This window comes from Nannobrachium achirus (assembly GCF_963921795.1).
Source record: "Nannobrachium achirus genome assembly, chromosome: 16".
NCBI lineage: Eukaryota > Metazoa > Chordata > Actinopteri > Myctophiformes > Myctophidae > Nannobrachium > Nannobrachium achirus.
In genome coordinates, this window is record NC_137823.1 from 43,570,553 (window position 1) to 43,587,774 (window position 17,222).

A 17,222-nucleotide genomic window follows, 5' to 3' on the forward strand; every position below is an offset into this window, starting at 1 on the left:
GTCTAAAGCTGCTTCTCAAAAGTTCTCCAATCACTTGTGGTATTTGGCTCCAGAGATCGTCGGACTTGCACTGTTTGACAGTCAAGTGAGTGCGCAAACAAAGAGGCTGATGGTGAGAGCCATGAAAGATGGAAATGAAGAGGATTAACAGGGGCATATAAAGAGAATCACTGTTGACCTTGGAACAGTTGCAAGGAAGAACATTGAAGATTTTGTATCTCCCAAATCCAAGGTGCTCTTCAAACTGATGGATCTCCCAGATGACTTCCTTGATGTTGATCCCGATGAGTGGGAGACCAGGGAGGACTACCAAGAAGCTCTGGCTGTAATGAAGACAATCAATGTTGTCAATGATCATGCAGAGCGTGGGGTTGCCCTAATACAGGAATATTGTGGTCTCATCACCAAAGATGAGACCCAACTCCAGTACTTGCTGCAAATTGTGCAGAACCACGGCACAAGTATCCCGATAGCCGCAAATCAACTTTAATTGATCAGTAACTACTAAGTTACTATATTGCAGTGACTTTCAGGGGTTTTGGGGGTAAACAAGTGGGGCTGTGTGCTTGTTGTGTTGTGAGTATGACTGAAGAGTGTGCAATAAAGTCATTCTCCACGTTACCTGAAAAATAGCAATTTGTCATTCTTTGCTTTGCTATTTCCTACAATACATTAATTCTGTTTTGACATATGACAAACATGTAATCAGATTTGTGTTTAGATTTGTAAGCTTAAAAAATATAATTTCTGTGCATAGTATAAGAATAATGTGTAATATATAACTTAAATGTGCAGGCAGTGCAATTCGATTTTGACCAATAAAATGTACAATCTTTGACTTGATTGAGCTACCTCTAAATATGCTTGAAATTCAACCAAATTTTAACCAAAGCAGTTTTTTGTACATAGGAACATAATTGGGGGGTAAGACTCAAGAAAATCAAAAAAAGGTAATTTAAGATCCACCCTAATGTTTTCCCATGTTTGTGCTAAATGTGGGGGCTACCAGGTGGGAGGCGCTCCCTCTGGTGTTGTGCTCTGGAGAAGTAGACACAATACCGTATGTGTGCACTGACCCTCTGAGTATCTTAAATACCAGTCTCAGTGATGTTTGCTTAACCCTGTCTTCTACCCCGAGTCATCCCATAACTGCAAAGTGAGTTGGTAACAGGTGGGTCATGGGATTTAGGTCGAGTAGTGGTCCTATCGGTTTGTTTTGCGAGGTCTGATGTTTAGTTTTGAGTGACAAGCATAATCAAAATTACATTGAATGAGGGCTCCAAGTAACCAAGTACCTTTACTCATGTACTGTACTTGAGGTATTCTTACTTTATTTGAGTTTTAATGTTTTATACGTCTACTCCACTACATCACAGTTATTTGAAAGCTGAACTTTGTCTATTCTAAATGAGCCGATCTGATCTACACAGTCTACACAAGAATCTTACAACGCATGATTCGACGTGGTGTGAGCTTGCAGATCCGCCATTTAAAAAGTTAGTTTGACACATTTTGATTCATTTCAGTACAATACTGAATTCCTGGCCTTTTACTTTTAACAGAGTCTTCTCATATTGTGGTATTGCTACTTTCACTGCTGCAATGCAAGAAGAATTCTCTGCAGACGAAGCCAGTCTCGTCTGTCCGAGATAAGAGATCAGATTCCAGATCAGCTGAGCTGCTGGGACAGCAGGGCTCAGGTCTCTTGTGCTGCTCAGTGCTCATCCAATCGATCCAGCCTGCAAACAGCAAAACTGTTGTTCTTTTGTTGATCCTGCTGTGGGTTGATTATTTTTCTCACATCCAACAGGTTGGATTATGACTAGTGACCAGATGTCCCGGTTTCAGGCTGGGTGTGTCTCTAAAAACATGAAAATGTCCCAGTTATCAACATTAACTAAATTGTTTGGGTTGGTTTGGGTTTGTGAAAATATGGTCACCCTGTGTTCACACTGGCAGATACAGATACAAAGATACACCGCGTATTTGTACCTTAGCTGTTGTAGCAGTTGCCAGGGGCATTCTTTTTTCCTCGACACTCTTCTTCCATGTTTTCCCCCCTGTACACAATTTCCTCTTTCTCTGCAGCTCAAAATAGCCGATCTACAAGCTCACACAGTGTTTTCACAGAATGTCTGCCTACTATGACGTGGTTACGCCCTGTATAGTGTATACAGTATGACAAACAGCTAAAATAGCCAACCTGCAAGCTTGGTGTGTCGTTTGACTATTTTTGACAATATAATGACATGCCCAAAATATGGACACCAGGTCAAACAATGATTTATGTAACCTACTGAGATTTCCATGTGCTATTGCGGCTGTATCTAGGCAGTTCAAAAAAGTCTACTCCAATCCTTGCGTTTGACCATTTATTACACAACACGTGAACATAAAGACAGATTCAGAGCTCCGCATCTGAATCCGTCTGCAGCTCCAGTTAAAAAGAGTAGAGTTAGGAATGTTGGTAATGTAAACAAAGACACGTGGACAGGAAGTGGAGGGCAGAGGGGCGGACCAAACGGGCCAACATCCTGTCATCCACATCATAGACATAGAAAGGTAGACACCTCCTCTGGCTCGGGGTCGTTGGTAACAAAAAGTATTGGCATTTTTTTTAAGGAAAGCTTCCGGAATTCTGAAGGACATTTCTGCGTGCGCCGCAGAAGTGGATGTTCGGTAGGCCAATCAGATGCGGGACTCCCTCTTTCCCAGAGGCACTTGCTTTGGCAATGTAAACGCTTGTCTCCTCGTGCCAATAAAGCTCCTTTTAATTGAATGTAAGTCCCGGAAAAGACACGCTGTGATTGTGCAGTAGCTACTTTGAGTGGCAGAGTGCCTTCCGCACTTCCGCCAATCCTTTTTCACCTGTCGCGCCAATGAACAGCAGCAGCGGATGAGGTATCTAGCTTAATACCTACCTTATAATTGTTTTGCCGATGGGTTCCCAGATTGTTGTAAACTAAACGTGGATGTTACGGCGCTATGATTGTGATGATATGTTGTGGTATTTTGCAGTCAACAGAAACTGCCTGCTCTCCCACGCTCGCCTCCTCTCTGTCCAAATTCCCACTCTCATGTGAACAGGTGAACTCCATGACTATTTATCAGCGTGATCACCGGAGCTGTGGCGAATACCTTACTTCAATAATAAAAAACACTAATAAAAAAACACAAGACTTGGCATATAAGTCACATAATGGCTCCTGTTTGTGCATTTGTCTTTCCTAATAAACTAGACCAGTAGTTTCCAAACCTTTCAGGTCAAGACCCAAAAGAGAAATTAGACCTTTGCCCAGCTCCCCAAACTAGTGAAAACCGCAGATCTACAAGCGCACAACGCGTTGTAGATCAATACATTCTTAGATTCATGGAATTTCTTAGATTATTTTGTTTTAGTTTTTTTTAAGTGTGTGTGTGTGTGTGTGTGTGTGTGTGTGTGTGTGTGTGTGTGTGTGTGTGTGTGTGTGAGATATATATATATATATATATATATATATATATATATATATATATATATATATATATATATATATGTTTATATATATATATATATATATATATATATATATATATATATATATATATATATATATATATATGTTAACTAGACCAGCTGTTATCTGAAACCCTAGTTTAGTTATCAAGGCCTGTAGTCCTCTCAACTCTTAAGCTCTATTTCCCAGCGGAGATGTTGTGGAAGCCAGGTCATCGTGACATTGCATCTTGTCCTTCTTCTTCTTGCTGCAAGTTCCACTGCCAACTTACTGGCCCTTTTTATCTTTTTTATCTTCAACAGTCCCGTGGTTTAAGTGCAAAAGAGGAAGCCGCGTTCAGGAAATGACACCACTATAACTCAGCTTGAAGGAGATTGCAGGAGCAGCTGATGCTATCACACGTACAGTAGATTAACATGATAGATGGTTGGCCAGGTGACTGGGTGTTGTTGAAGTAGAAAAAAATAACATTCTAAGGATTATGCAAAGATAATCGAGATAAGATGAAATAATTGCGATAAGGTGATTATGTAATTATTGTGACAGTGACACAAGAACCGGTTCAGGAGAACAAACAAGAAGAAGCCAGGGACTGACTGAGCCCTGAGTGTTGAGTCTTTTCATTTGGACTAAAGAAGCATGTGGTGGTGTCATTAAGGCCGTCATCATCATTACATGTTAATTGTCCTACAAAATAACAGCGATTGATGATTTAATTGTGTTTTAGCATTTATTATTTGAACATAATTATATGAATACAAATTACCTTTCTGTTTAGCTTTTAGGCTTTGTATACAAACATTTCACAGGACAGATACGATGAATAACTGAAATATACAAAGACATGACCAATACTCCCAAAATAGGCCTTCCCATAAACATCTTTTTAGAAATGGTGGGAATATGTCCACTTATCTCAAATAATTGCGCTTGGGCAATTATGTAATAGACTAGTTGTGTCAGGCCTGGCTGCCTCTCGTTTTCATTTGGACTAAATGAAATCGAATTTATGATCGTGTACTGTTGTGTTGTCCTCATGCCAAGTCACTTACTTTCTGGAGGGCTGTGTAGGGATGGGGGAGGTGTAGCCAAGGTCGACCACACACACACACACACACACACACACACACACACACACACACGTCACACACACACACACACACTGTATCTTGACCAACATCAGTGGATTAGACTAGAGCACTCGGTCTTCAAACCATGCAAGGCACCAACCTGCACATCGAGAGTAATTAGGGGTTCAGCGTCTTGCTCAAGGACACTTCGACACTAACTCTGGGGGAGGCCGGGATCGAGATCCTGCCGCTCTACCGGCCACTCTACCCCTGAGCCACTGATGCCCCGGCAGTGGCTCAGGGATTGTGACTATATCATCAGTGTTAGTGAACTTGACCCATGGCTCTGTACTTGCTCTGCTCTTTTTTCTTTCTGCAACAAACCTTTATGCCGGAAATGGACGATCTACAAGGTTGTAGCTTGTAGACCGGTTCGGTCTGATTTTTGAAATATTTGAAAATGTAAAAAAAAGAGAGAGGTTTCCTCCCGACAGTGGCGATATGGCCAAGATAATCTGCTGCAATTCAAACCAGGCATCAGAAAATGGGTGAAGAGACGTGGAATAGTTGTTGGTGTCTCTCAGAAACTGCTGATCTACTGGGAATAGGACTAAATGCAGGACTAAATTAGAACTAAATTATGCATTTAGGACTAAATGCATTGAGTTGCTGCCATATCTTCTGTCGGGGCCAAAACTGTTACTTTTCAGGATTCATATTCAAAATTAGCAGATCAACTTCATGCCGCGTTTCGAGCTTTCAGATCGGCTGCCTTTGATGATTTTGTGGCAGAAGAGGTTTCTGCCTGACAGCAACATTGTCATTGGCTATTCTAAATGTGCGTTAAGGAGCGGCCAGTGAGTGTATATCAGCCAAACCGATATATACCGCTAATAACCGATCTGGTGCAGGCAGCGGAAGGTGTGCCCAAGGTTGACCGCACGCACGCACGCACACACTCTCGCACGCACGCACGCACGCACGCAGGCAGGCGCGCACACACACACACACACACACCCATCAGCCCTGCCACTGTTCTGTAACTGTGTCATCTCTCAAAGACAAGCTCCCTAATGAATTCAAAGTGACAGATGACCCATCTCTGTGATACTACTTAAACGTCCCTCTACGCTCCATGGTAACGGACCTGACCGAGCACACTGGTGGAAGAAGAAGTTCTCCAATGTGTGTTTTATTTTTTACTTAAGAGTAAAAGTAGCAATGTCACAGTTTAGACTAGAAATACTCCCCATTTCACAATTTCTTTCAAAATATTTCAATAATGTGTCAATCTTAAAAATAAAAATTCAATCTACGAGCTCACATGTCACATGTCTCTCTCACACGCACAAATGCACGCGCACACACACACACACACACACACACACACACACACACACACACACACACACACACACACACACACACACACACTTTCACGAATAGATGAAGCGTAAAATATGGCTCAATTGGTCATTGCATGTTTTGTCTACAAAGTAAACTCGTAGACTCAAAGTTTTTCCAAAGAATCGTAGTGGAGTGAGACGTTGTAGCGGGGCAGAAATATTTAAAGTATTGGAAATTTAAATATTTTTGCTTCAGTACAGTACTTGAGTAAATGTACTTGGTTACTTTCCACCACTGACGGACACTCGGGGTGAAAAAAAGGGACACAGTTTTCTGAGGAGGGAGGAGGAGGGGAGGTGGGGTGGCTCGTGTCGTGTGCCCTCAAGAGTGATAGATGTGTCATTTTCTGTCACTGCGTGTCGTGCGCTCAACAAGAGGATTGATTGTCATTGTGAGGAGGTGACGGAGGGGACAGGGAAAGAGACCTAAATGGAACATGCCAACAAGTTGTCTGTCGCCTTCCTTTTCTTCTGTGACGCCCAGCGGTGGTGTCGCCCTGCCAGCTGGGTCACCCTGCAACAGTACTCACATCATTTACTTAACAGGCCTATAATTATTTAATGCTTTAACTATTGAAAAATGGCAGATATACAAGCTCACAGTGTGCAAAGTCTTTGAATATGTCTTTTTAAAAGCGAACATTTGTAACTCACATAGTTGCTTCTGGGTGGTCCCTGGAACAACATGTTTTGAGATGATGGGGGTCGCGGCCAAATACATGTAATTTTGGGGGTCCTTGACAAGAAAATGTTTGAGACCCACTGATTTGGAAGAAGGATTTAGAAGACATTTATAGAATCGGATCAAAAATATATATAATAAGATTTGCACAAAATGTTCAGGATTTTTCAAAAATAGCAGATCTACAAGCTTGCAGCGCAGCACTCGGTGCCGCGCTGTGTGCTTGTATATCTGCTATTTTTTTATAGTTAAAGCATACAATAATGGTTAAAGTGGTTAAAATCTAAAGTGACACAGATTTGCGTTCAGGCCTAAATGGATTAAGTAAAGCTATCAATACTGCAGTATAGAAATACTCATAGAAATACCTAGTTACAAGCAAAAGTCCGGAATTCAAAATGCACTTGACTGAGTAAAAGTACAAAAGTATTGGCATCAAAATGGACTTAAAGTACCAAAAGTAAAAGTACAAAATGTTTGAAAATAGCAAATCTACAAGCTCACAATGTGTCGCATCGCGGCATGTATGTTTTATACTATTATAATTTATATCTGCAAAGTAACTATTAACTAATGTGGCGTGGCGCGTTTTGAGCTTGTAGATCTGCTACTTTTGCAACCTTTCCATTTGATTCCTGAAAAGTAAGCATTTACACCTAACAAGGTTTCCACCCCACAGAGACGATATGTAGACTAGGTGTAGGCTACCAGGGCCTGCAACTATGTATCATTTGCTTAGCGATTATTATTCTGTCGATTACCATTTTGATTAATCGAATATTCGAGAAGCTATTTTGTTATTTCTAAATTATATGTTTGACTAAAGTGATTAACCACATAAACCCAATGCGACAGTATATAGAAATTATAATAATCTGTTGTGAGAATTATTGAAAAATGGACACACTCGTAGAACAACACTACAACTGATGTCTGTTTATACTTCAAGTTGTACTATATATAGTGTATTGTTGCTGTCGGGCAGAAATACGATATAAATGATAAATCAGACACAGCACAAATGAAGCCTGAATGTATTGGAGTTGCATTATGCTCTATAAACCCACAGCTCCATTCAATCTGTCAACAGTCCATACTTTATTGTTTGAACCGGAGGTAGGGAGCGCTCCGTTGTATCCAATTGGACCGCGCGGATGTGCTGAAAGTCGGGGGGCGGGGGGGGGGGGGGGGGGGGGGGGGCGAAGATTTACTATTCTGTCCATAACGGCACATAACTCGGTAACGGCGCTGAGTCGTCCCATGCGACTGTCGCAGCGATCGACATGGCGACTCGCTCGCTACTGCTCGCTCGCCGATGTCTCACGTGGCTCATGGTCGCCTGAGACGCCACGCCTCTTGTCATCTCCACCGAAAACAAACGCTCCTTTACAAGAACCTAACTGAACCCTGGTGGGTTTGGGTATTCACGCAAATTCGCGTTACAATGTGCCATATCTGCTATATTAGCTGCATTTGAATGTATAATTCATTTGAAAAATATTGACAGGTTTTGACAAATTCCGACCAACTTTGAAAATCCCTCCCTTCCCTCAAAATGTGGTTAACGTACATTTGTAATTAAATGGTAAAATAGTGATGTATGTATATCACACATATCAGACAAGTAAATGCAACCCTAGACAGACTGCAGCCTTACACACTGTGTGTGTGTGTGTGTGTGTGTGTGTGTGTGTGTGTGTGTGTGTGTGTGTGTGTGTGTGTGTGTGTGTGTGTGTGTGTGTGTGTGTGTGTGTGTGTGTGTGTGTGTGTGTGTGTGTGTGTTCCCCCTCTTGAATATTTCTGCTAACAAGTGCTGAATGAACAGGTTGTGTTTTTGGCAGTCAGTCCATTGTCTGAACTCTAAACATGCAGGCTTTTGTGCCAGCAAGACAAAATCGCAATGGACATCTTACGAGATTGACATAGAGACAACAATAACATTTGGTGTGTGTGTGCGTGCGTGTGTGTGTGTGTCGCAAACCGTTGTACTTATCAGTGCCTTGTGAGCTTCTAATTCATCTATTTTTGCAGAGTTCCAGTTGGCAGGGCACTATGTCAGGCACCCTGGTAGCGAGCACTGGTAGGAGGGGAAAGAGCCACCTACGTATTAGACACACTGCGGGGTGACAGTACACCTAGCAACACTACAGTAGCCTGGAAGCCAGACAAAATGCAAAGATTGCCCGAAGTCTGACCATGCCAGGCTAAAGGGCCATTCACACTGAGCACTATAACTATGACTATAAAGGTAGGCCTAAAGTTTTAAAATCGTTTTAAGTCAAGGTGATGGCAGTGTTCACACCGACTATGAAAGAAATGCAATGGTATAGTTATAATTATCTTTATAGTAGGGCTGTCACGATTATGACATTTTACATGACGATTAATTGTCACTCAAATAATTGTGATTAACGATTTAATTGTGTTTTTGCCCTTGATAATTACATTTCTGTTTGGCTTTTAGGCTTTGAAGTTGCACATGGCAGATACGACTCATAACCTAAATATACCAAGAAATGACTGACATATTTGACAACTTTATACTTAAAAAAGAACATTGATAGTGGAAAAAGCCGATCTACAAGCTCACAACGGGTCACGGTGCGACGCGTTGTGAGCTTGTAGATCTGCTATTTCCACGATTTTTTACTTACCGGTATATAAAAAAATATATATATGAACATTTTCCAACATGGAAACGATTATGACGATTATGAATAAAAAAAAAGGGGTCATAATCGTCAAATGATTATGACGATTAATCATATCGTCAAATAATTGCGTTTAGACGATTATGTAATAATTGTGACAGCCCTACTTTATAGTTATGTTGCCCGGTGGGAATGGCACTTTACACTACAGAGTTCACCCCCCTGATGCTAGACGGGACGGGCGAGTGGAGGGCGGTGATCCAGGAGTCCCGAGCAGGTGTCGTTGGCCAGTCCGCACTCCCATTGCATGTTCATAGAATGTTGGCCTGTTATAACATGCTCAGAATAGTAGGGACGCTACGGTTCAAGGGGTTAAATAGGGTGCTGAAATAGAGGAGAACCTGACATGCCCTCCCTCTGTAGCCGCGGCATAAAGGTTAAACCCTAATGGCTAGATTTACACCGTGTGCAGCTCTGGGAGTCGTGAAACCAGACCTTTAGATACACTTGCTTAGTCTTGTAACATAAATCGCGTCACCACCACGTTGGTGGCGGGGACTGGGAGTGAGGTTGCACCGTCAACATCTACCTGTCCAATGTAGTTATTATTCAGTCACAAGCTCTTGTTAATACCTTTCATAGGTTCAATATTTATAAAACCCACAAACATTTAAACACTTTATTTTTTACTTAATTTATACTTTTTTCTTAAAGAGCTCATCTACATGCTCACAGCGTGTCGCATTGTGATATTCGTGACGCACTCTGAGCTTGTGGATCAGCTATTTTCGCTCTTCTACACAAGCAGTAGGGCAGTGGTTCTCAAAGTGGATTCCAGGGACTCTAGGGTTCCTTTCTGGGGGTCTAAATTGACCCTTACAAGTCTGTAACTCTTGACAGTATACAAATGGAACCAAATGGGGTCCATTTGGTTCCATTTGTATACTGTCAGAGTTAAGGGAAGACCTTGAAATGTAAAAGTGTGAGAACCACTGCAGTAGGGCATTAAAGGAGGGGCACGTCCCGTTTTGCCGACGTAGCGTTAAGGCGACGTAGCGCTAAGGCGAAATACAAGTATTCATTTGTGTGTACGGAACGAAATGGAGTTCTGTTTAACGTGTGTGCTGTGCTGTGTTTAGGATGACCTAGGATCAGATTCAGGTCTGTTATTAGCCGCGAGACAGCGACATGAAGAATGGCTGTGTAACTGTGAGATGATGATAATGCTGGTCTAAGATCAGATTTACAGCGGGGAAAAAAGAGCTTGGTGCGTGCGTAATGCATGCATGATGCGTAGCAGCTACTCCTGCTGTCGCCTGTCAGGCTGATGAGAAAGCACTCGCCTACACGTTAAACCATGACAAACAAACCGAAAATGACTTACCTCTGTTGATAGAAAATAGCCTAAAAGTATTCAGAGCCTTTCCTTTTCAAATCTTTTTTATTATATTTTCACATAGAATAGCCCAGAGGCAGGTAGACAATCTCAATAAAAAAAACATCATCACATGTAGATATCTGAGTACATCATTATGAGAGAGACCAAAACCCGACCCCTATCCCCCCTCCCCCCACCCTCAATCCCCAGGACGGTTGCACACCAGATTCAATAAAACAAGAAATAAGATAAAAATTAGTACAGAGAAAAGAGAGAAAGTAAGAAGAAAGCGGAATAGATATTCAGAACTTGCTACGTGTTGGGTTGGTCAGAGCAGGTAAGCGATTCAGAGCCTTTCCAACAGAGTAGCCTCCTTTTGTTATGGTGAAATGTGAGCTCACCTGCAAAAGCCTGAATGGAAATTTGCATGTCGCCTTATCGGCACGGCAGAAAAGCATGAATGGACATTTGCATGTCGCCCTATCAGTACGGTTGGAGACCCCGTCAGTACACGTCGCCAAAACGGGATTTCACCTAAAGGAGTAGTTCACCCCCAAAATTACTTTTTTCTATTGATTACTCACGCCATGGAGACTTGAGTTCAATAATATTTTTTTGTATTTTTCGCATTCCTAAGACAAAAATTTGATTATAGTAAATTTACCCTGTGGTGGAATTCAGATCAATCAATAATCTTGAGAGAATGAGGAGACAAGACAATTATATTAGGTGGTGTGTGGTCAAGTTTATATATAACATGATATCATGGACAGAAGTACAATTAACACTCTGGGCAGTGGTAAAAGAGTTCTGCCCAGAAGAATGGCCAAACACTAGAGTTATACTGTGGCTTCAAGGCCTCTGGAACAAGCTGTACCATAACAAGATAGGCTTTATCAAAACAATAGTTACTGAGGCCTTCTGAAGACCTCTCGACTCCTAACTATCAAGTATTAGTATCATCATACTGTACAGACCTAGATATTAATATAATCAATGAATACATGATCTACTCTATAACGTCATACATAATCAATCATGATAAACTCTAATCTACTGCAACCCCTATTGTTTCTGGATGTGGACCCAAATGTATTCAAAAGGTCCCCGTCCGGAATCAATGGGGGTACATTTATTGTTATCACATTTTTGTCGTAGAAATGCGACAAAAAACAAAGAATATTATGTTACTTTAGTCTCTCTCCATGGCGTGAGTAATCAATAGAAACATTTTCTTTTTGGAGGTGAACTACTCCTTTAATGTAGGAAAAATAGAAGGTTTCTGCCCGACTGCAACGATATCCCGGGTGTTTACATAACACGTGATTGAAACAGCAAAGCCATTTGTTCCAGGAATACGGGTTGTTTGCATGAGTAACGTGAGCAGGTAACTGTAGGCCCCCGGGGTGAACTTGAACATGATCAATGTTTTCAGATCCCATTCGTCACTTTGATTAGAGGATGGAAGCAAGGCTGGATCGATGAGAGGTTCCCTGCTTCCACGCGCTGGGGATCCAGTGTCCACATCGCTAGCAGTTGTACAGGGTGATCTTCTATCTAGTGCTAGGTGAATCCAAATTATTTTGTGGGGTCCCCAGATGAAGACAGTGCTAGGCTTAAATAAGATTAATCTTCTGCCTGCTCCTTTTCAGTTCATTTGTGGATAATATATAAATAAAATAAAAAATTAAATTGTATGTAAAAAAAATGAAATGAAATTAGCTTAATGTAATTTTTTTTCCACACTCAACAGTAAACAAACCAACACACAGTATAAGTGTATACAGGGTATTTGCACATTTATAAATTGACAATTTAAGGACTTTCAAGTCAAACTGTCAAATATTAAGTAAGCAAGAGGCCTCGTTGCAAGGCGTTGTGAGCATGTGGATCGGCTATTTTCACAATGTTTATCTGTGGAACCGAGTCACATTAAATGTAATACCTACAATTCCAAGTGCTTGTCAGGTTGGGGGGTCCCCAGTTCAAATATTCAGTTTATTTTGTGGTTCACAGCCTAAAAAGGTTTGAGACCCCCTGCACTAGGTGAATCCAATGGTGGAAAGTAGCAAAGTACATTTACTCAAGTAATGCACATGGGTACAATTTTTTGAGTACTTTTACTTGCTTTACTTACTATTTCAGTTTCAGGTTTCCTGTCCATCTCTACTACACCTATAAATAAAGACAGAAAATCCCCAAACATATCTTTATATATATATTCAATTCAAAGGAGCCTCAATGGCATGAGAAACCCTTCATTTTCATTGCCAAAGCAAGTGTCAAAAGCATAATCAAACTGGGGAACGTAAAGTATATACAGTCGGTGGAGGTTACAGCCGCTGTAGCCTTGCACCTCTGCAGGCGTCATCCTCCTCATGCTTGGCTGTTAATTATGCACAGATTAGTTTTTCTCCTCCCAACCTGTTCAGTTGCAAAGCAGAGAGGCTCTCCTTCCATTTGGTCCCGGGGGAGGGGGAGAGGGGGGGGGGGGGGGGGGGTTTATTGTTCCGGGGACCTCAAAGCAGCACACAGGGCCCGTAGTGGTTTCATCCATTGTTGTATCTTCTCCTGTGTGTTTGCAGTCACACATCAGGGCGGAATGCTTAATGAAGTGCTGCTGTATGCGAGCTCTTCAATGATTGGAGGTGTTTTTTTCCCCATGTAAAATCAGTTACAAAAGGGCTCCGCTTTCAATCTCCACCAACAATCCCCTGCTCCGATCAGCTCCAATCAGTGCCCCCACGCAACCACCTCTGGGATCCAGGGACGTGCAGAGAATGTTAGAGAGGCAGGGGCTGAATTTCTAAAAGGGCCTTTTCATGGAAATACCAAAAATGGCAGACAGATATGGGTCACCAGGAATTATCCCCCTTTTTACCGCTTCCTATGAATCGTTCGAAAGAAAACAAATCTCAACATGTATATATTTTGTTTTGTTTCTGAAGAAAGGACTATGCCAGCGGCAGTCAGAATGATTGTCTGTCTGCGTGCGTGCGTGCGTGCGTGGGTTCCCGTTGATCCTAGAAGCACCAATTTACATTTTTAACTTTTTTTAACTTTGTATCTCTATATTGAGCACCTGGTTGAGCTCGCTCTCTCTCTCTCTCTCTCTCTCTCTCTCTCTCTCTCTCTATTTTTCTCTCTCTCTCTGCAAATACAGTTTATTGTTGAATTCTTCTTAGAGATAGTGGGGGGAGAGTGAGTGTGTGGGTGTGCTTGCGATTACAGTTTATGTGTGTGTTTGCCTGACAGTGGGTGTAGTTTATCGCTTTATCTATTATTGCTGTGAGGTTTATTGCAATATTTATTGTTTATTGTCGTGCACTTTTCTTTTCTTTTTTTCCCACACTTTGCTCGCTTTTTACGCCCTGAATTCACCCCCTGGGAAAGTGTTATCATATCCTGTCCTGTCCTGAACTCATGTTTTGAAAGCACCCACAACGTTGTGTGGAGTCTCAAAACCTTTGTCTCGGGAAGCCAGGAATATATTGTCACTGTCGGGTGGAAACCTTGTAGCCTACTGCATGTCAAAAAATAAATAAAATGTTCAATAAAACAGTGAAAATAGCCCATCTACTGATGATGACTGATGATGATACTGATGATGTCACTGGTAGACCAATCTGGCGAGCCATCGCAAAGAAAGGGCGACGCCCACTCGGTCTGTCTCTCTTCCTTTGAAGAAGTGTAGCGACTCTGAGGCTGTCTCCAGAGATTACTGGTAGACTGGTAGGTTTCTGAACTGTCCACAGTCAGTAGACAGAAATGGTGCCATATTATAGAGCATTAGTGAGTACCAATGATGTGAAAATATGGTTGGAAGTGGTCCTTTAATGTTTGCGGTCACTGCAAGTGTTCCATCAGTTGAAAACAGGCTCTATGTCACTTGTTCCCAAACAATGGGTCGGGACCCATTTGTGGCTCGCCGACACATTCTTATGGGTCCCTTTATGCCTACATTTAGTTTTTATTATTATTTCAAAACTTTTTCAAAAATATTCCCAAAATCTTTCAAGAATTCAAAACGTTTTTTTTTTTTTTCTTGTGAAGAAATAAAAGTAAAATCAAAGAAATTCCATGAATTAGGAAACAAATGTCTAAAAGAAGTGTAGGCTAGTGAAAACAGCCGATCTATAATCTCACAACGCATCGCTTCGCACCGCGTTGTAGATCTGACTACTTCTGGGGTCCAGGGCGAATATCTGATTTCTCGTTTGGGAACCACTGCTCTATGTCCACAGTCCACCAATGAGACGCAGAGTACCCAGAAGTGATGCCATCTTATTATGAGCATTAGTGAGGAGGACCAAGATGGGTTTAAAATGGGGGGAAGTGCTCCTTTAAATGCTGTTAATTACCGTTATGTCGAAACCAAACTGAAGCTCAACTTTGTTGTCACAGCACATCACACGTTTACACCAAGCACAAAAGCTTCCGGTGACTGCAATTAGGCCACATTGCTAAATAAAGAACACAAAATAAAAATAAAAGAGTTGAGAAGACAGCATTAATTAGCTAAAGACGGGTATTATATAGGCTCCGTGACGATGGGGAAGTGCACTAATTTTGGCCTTGACACAGTGTCGCGGTTTGCTGCTATTGTGAATAATTGCTTGTCATGTATTTGTTAGACCTTGTATAATTTATATCGGCAGTTATTAAGCTAGCCGTTATCAGCTGTGTGGAGAATTGCTTTGCATGCTTGTGCTTGACAATGAAGAGCTACTTGTGAAGAGAAAAAGAGCTGTGCTGGTTATTTATTTGCCCTCTCAAACCCAGATACTCTGTATACTTTGTTGACCCCAGGGGTCTCTACGTGGCCCTTCCAGGGTCTTCAGTTTTTCAAGGACACCCCACAGTTTACAGTTTAGGCATTTAGCAGACGCTTTTAATCCAAAGTGACTTACAATAAGCAGGTAATACATCAATATAATAAGCATCCCTAGCTGAGAGATAGATGAAGCAGGGAGGGACTGCTCACAACGCCTCACACTGCAAGGCGCTGTGAGCATGTAGATCGGCTATTTTCACAATGTTTGCCTCTTGCTTACTTAATATTTGACAGTTTGGCCAGTTTGGTATTAAAACGGTCTTGAATGTCCTTAAATTATCACGTTATAAATGTGCAGATACCCTGTATACACTTATACTGTATGTATGTTGGGTTGTTTACAGTTGAGTGAGAAAAATAAATTACATTAAGCTAATCATCTGGGGACCCCACAAAATAATTGGGTCCCGACCCCAAGTTTGAGAACCACTCATTTAGATTCTAATTCTGATTCCAACGACGACAGTCCCGAGCGCCCGGCGATTATGATACCGTTTGTATTTGTGACTGAAGCGTGGCTGTCTTCCTTGTGTTCCCACAGTAATGGAGTGGGGCGACGACGTGAGGCCTATCTGTGAAGAGGAAGCCATGGTCATCGTCAACCACCAGGCCACGGGGGACGTGTGCACGCTCATGATGTGCCTGCAGGACAAGGGCACGGTAAGGACAATGACATCACCGCCAGCTCAGCTCAGCAGCAGCAGCAGCAGCAGCAGCATGGCCCTGCTAGCGTCATGGGCACCGGGACAAGTTCTGAGGGGGTGGGGGGTGGGTGGGAGGTGCAGATGTCAACAAACCAGCTGTGTCGTGCACAAACGTCATCGTTATTTTTCAGCAATTAATTGGAAATTAAGCCTCTCTCTCTCTCTCTGTCTCTCTCTCTTTCACTTACTCTCTCACACACACACACACACGAGCGTGCGCGCACACACACACACACACACACACACACACACACACACACACACACACACACACACACACACACACACACACACTGCTTGCTTGCAGTGACAGCATGTATACGTTTCCATGGGACACAATCTTTTATCTTACCGTAATCGTTGCTGCTGGGTGGAAACCTTGTCAGTCCAAATCAGCTCCTTTTTTATTATATAAAAAAAGACAAGCTATATATAATAGTGAAAATATCAAATCTACAAGGCAATGGCATATCAGAGAAATATATGTATATATATTTAACGTTGAAAGGTGGAGATACGAGGTTTCTGTACGTAGTACAGTATTTGGCTGAAAATGTTTTGTGCCAGGGACCCCCAGAAGAAAAGATTGGTGTTAAAAAATGTAAAATTATTATAACAGATGTACAAATAGATTTAAAAAATAAAATCTGTTAAATCGATTAGTCTGATTAAACACTTAACCCTTAATTATACTTCGTTTTACAATGTTGAGCACGTGAGCTTGTGGATCTACTCAATTAAAAATGAGCAAACTGACCTTTTACTGTAACTGTATTTTTACATAAACAAATTAACTTCCCGGCAGTGATGTGCCCTTCTGGGAGCCTTCTGAAACCAAGGGGTTTCCCAGGCTATTAAGGACATGTTTGTATTCGTGAATGTGTCCGTAAGAGATAAGTTAATGTTTATTCAACCGCACGAACCCTAGCATCCCTATTCACAGTTAAGAGAGCATTTGAAAACGGGCGAACATTCAATAAAAATAGCTGCGCTTGCTGAG

General features: G+C 41.8%; 1 protein-coding gene across 1 annotated transcript in view; it reads left to right on the forward strand.

Annotated features, from left to right (window-relative positions):
* The window catches only part of LOC308300226 (acyl-CoA:lysophosphatidylglycerol acyltransferase 1-like), an 89,703-nt gene that overhangs the window by 13,508 nt on the left and 58,973 nt on the right, over window positions 1-17,222 (forward strand). Inside the window, 1 exon segment of the mRNA XM_080744037.1 lies at window positions 16,060-16,178. Within this exon segment, the coding sequence (XP_080600163.1) occupies window positions 16,060-16,178 (119 nt within the window).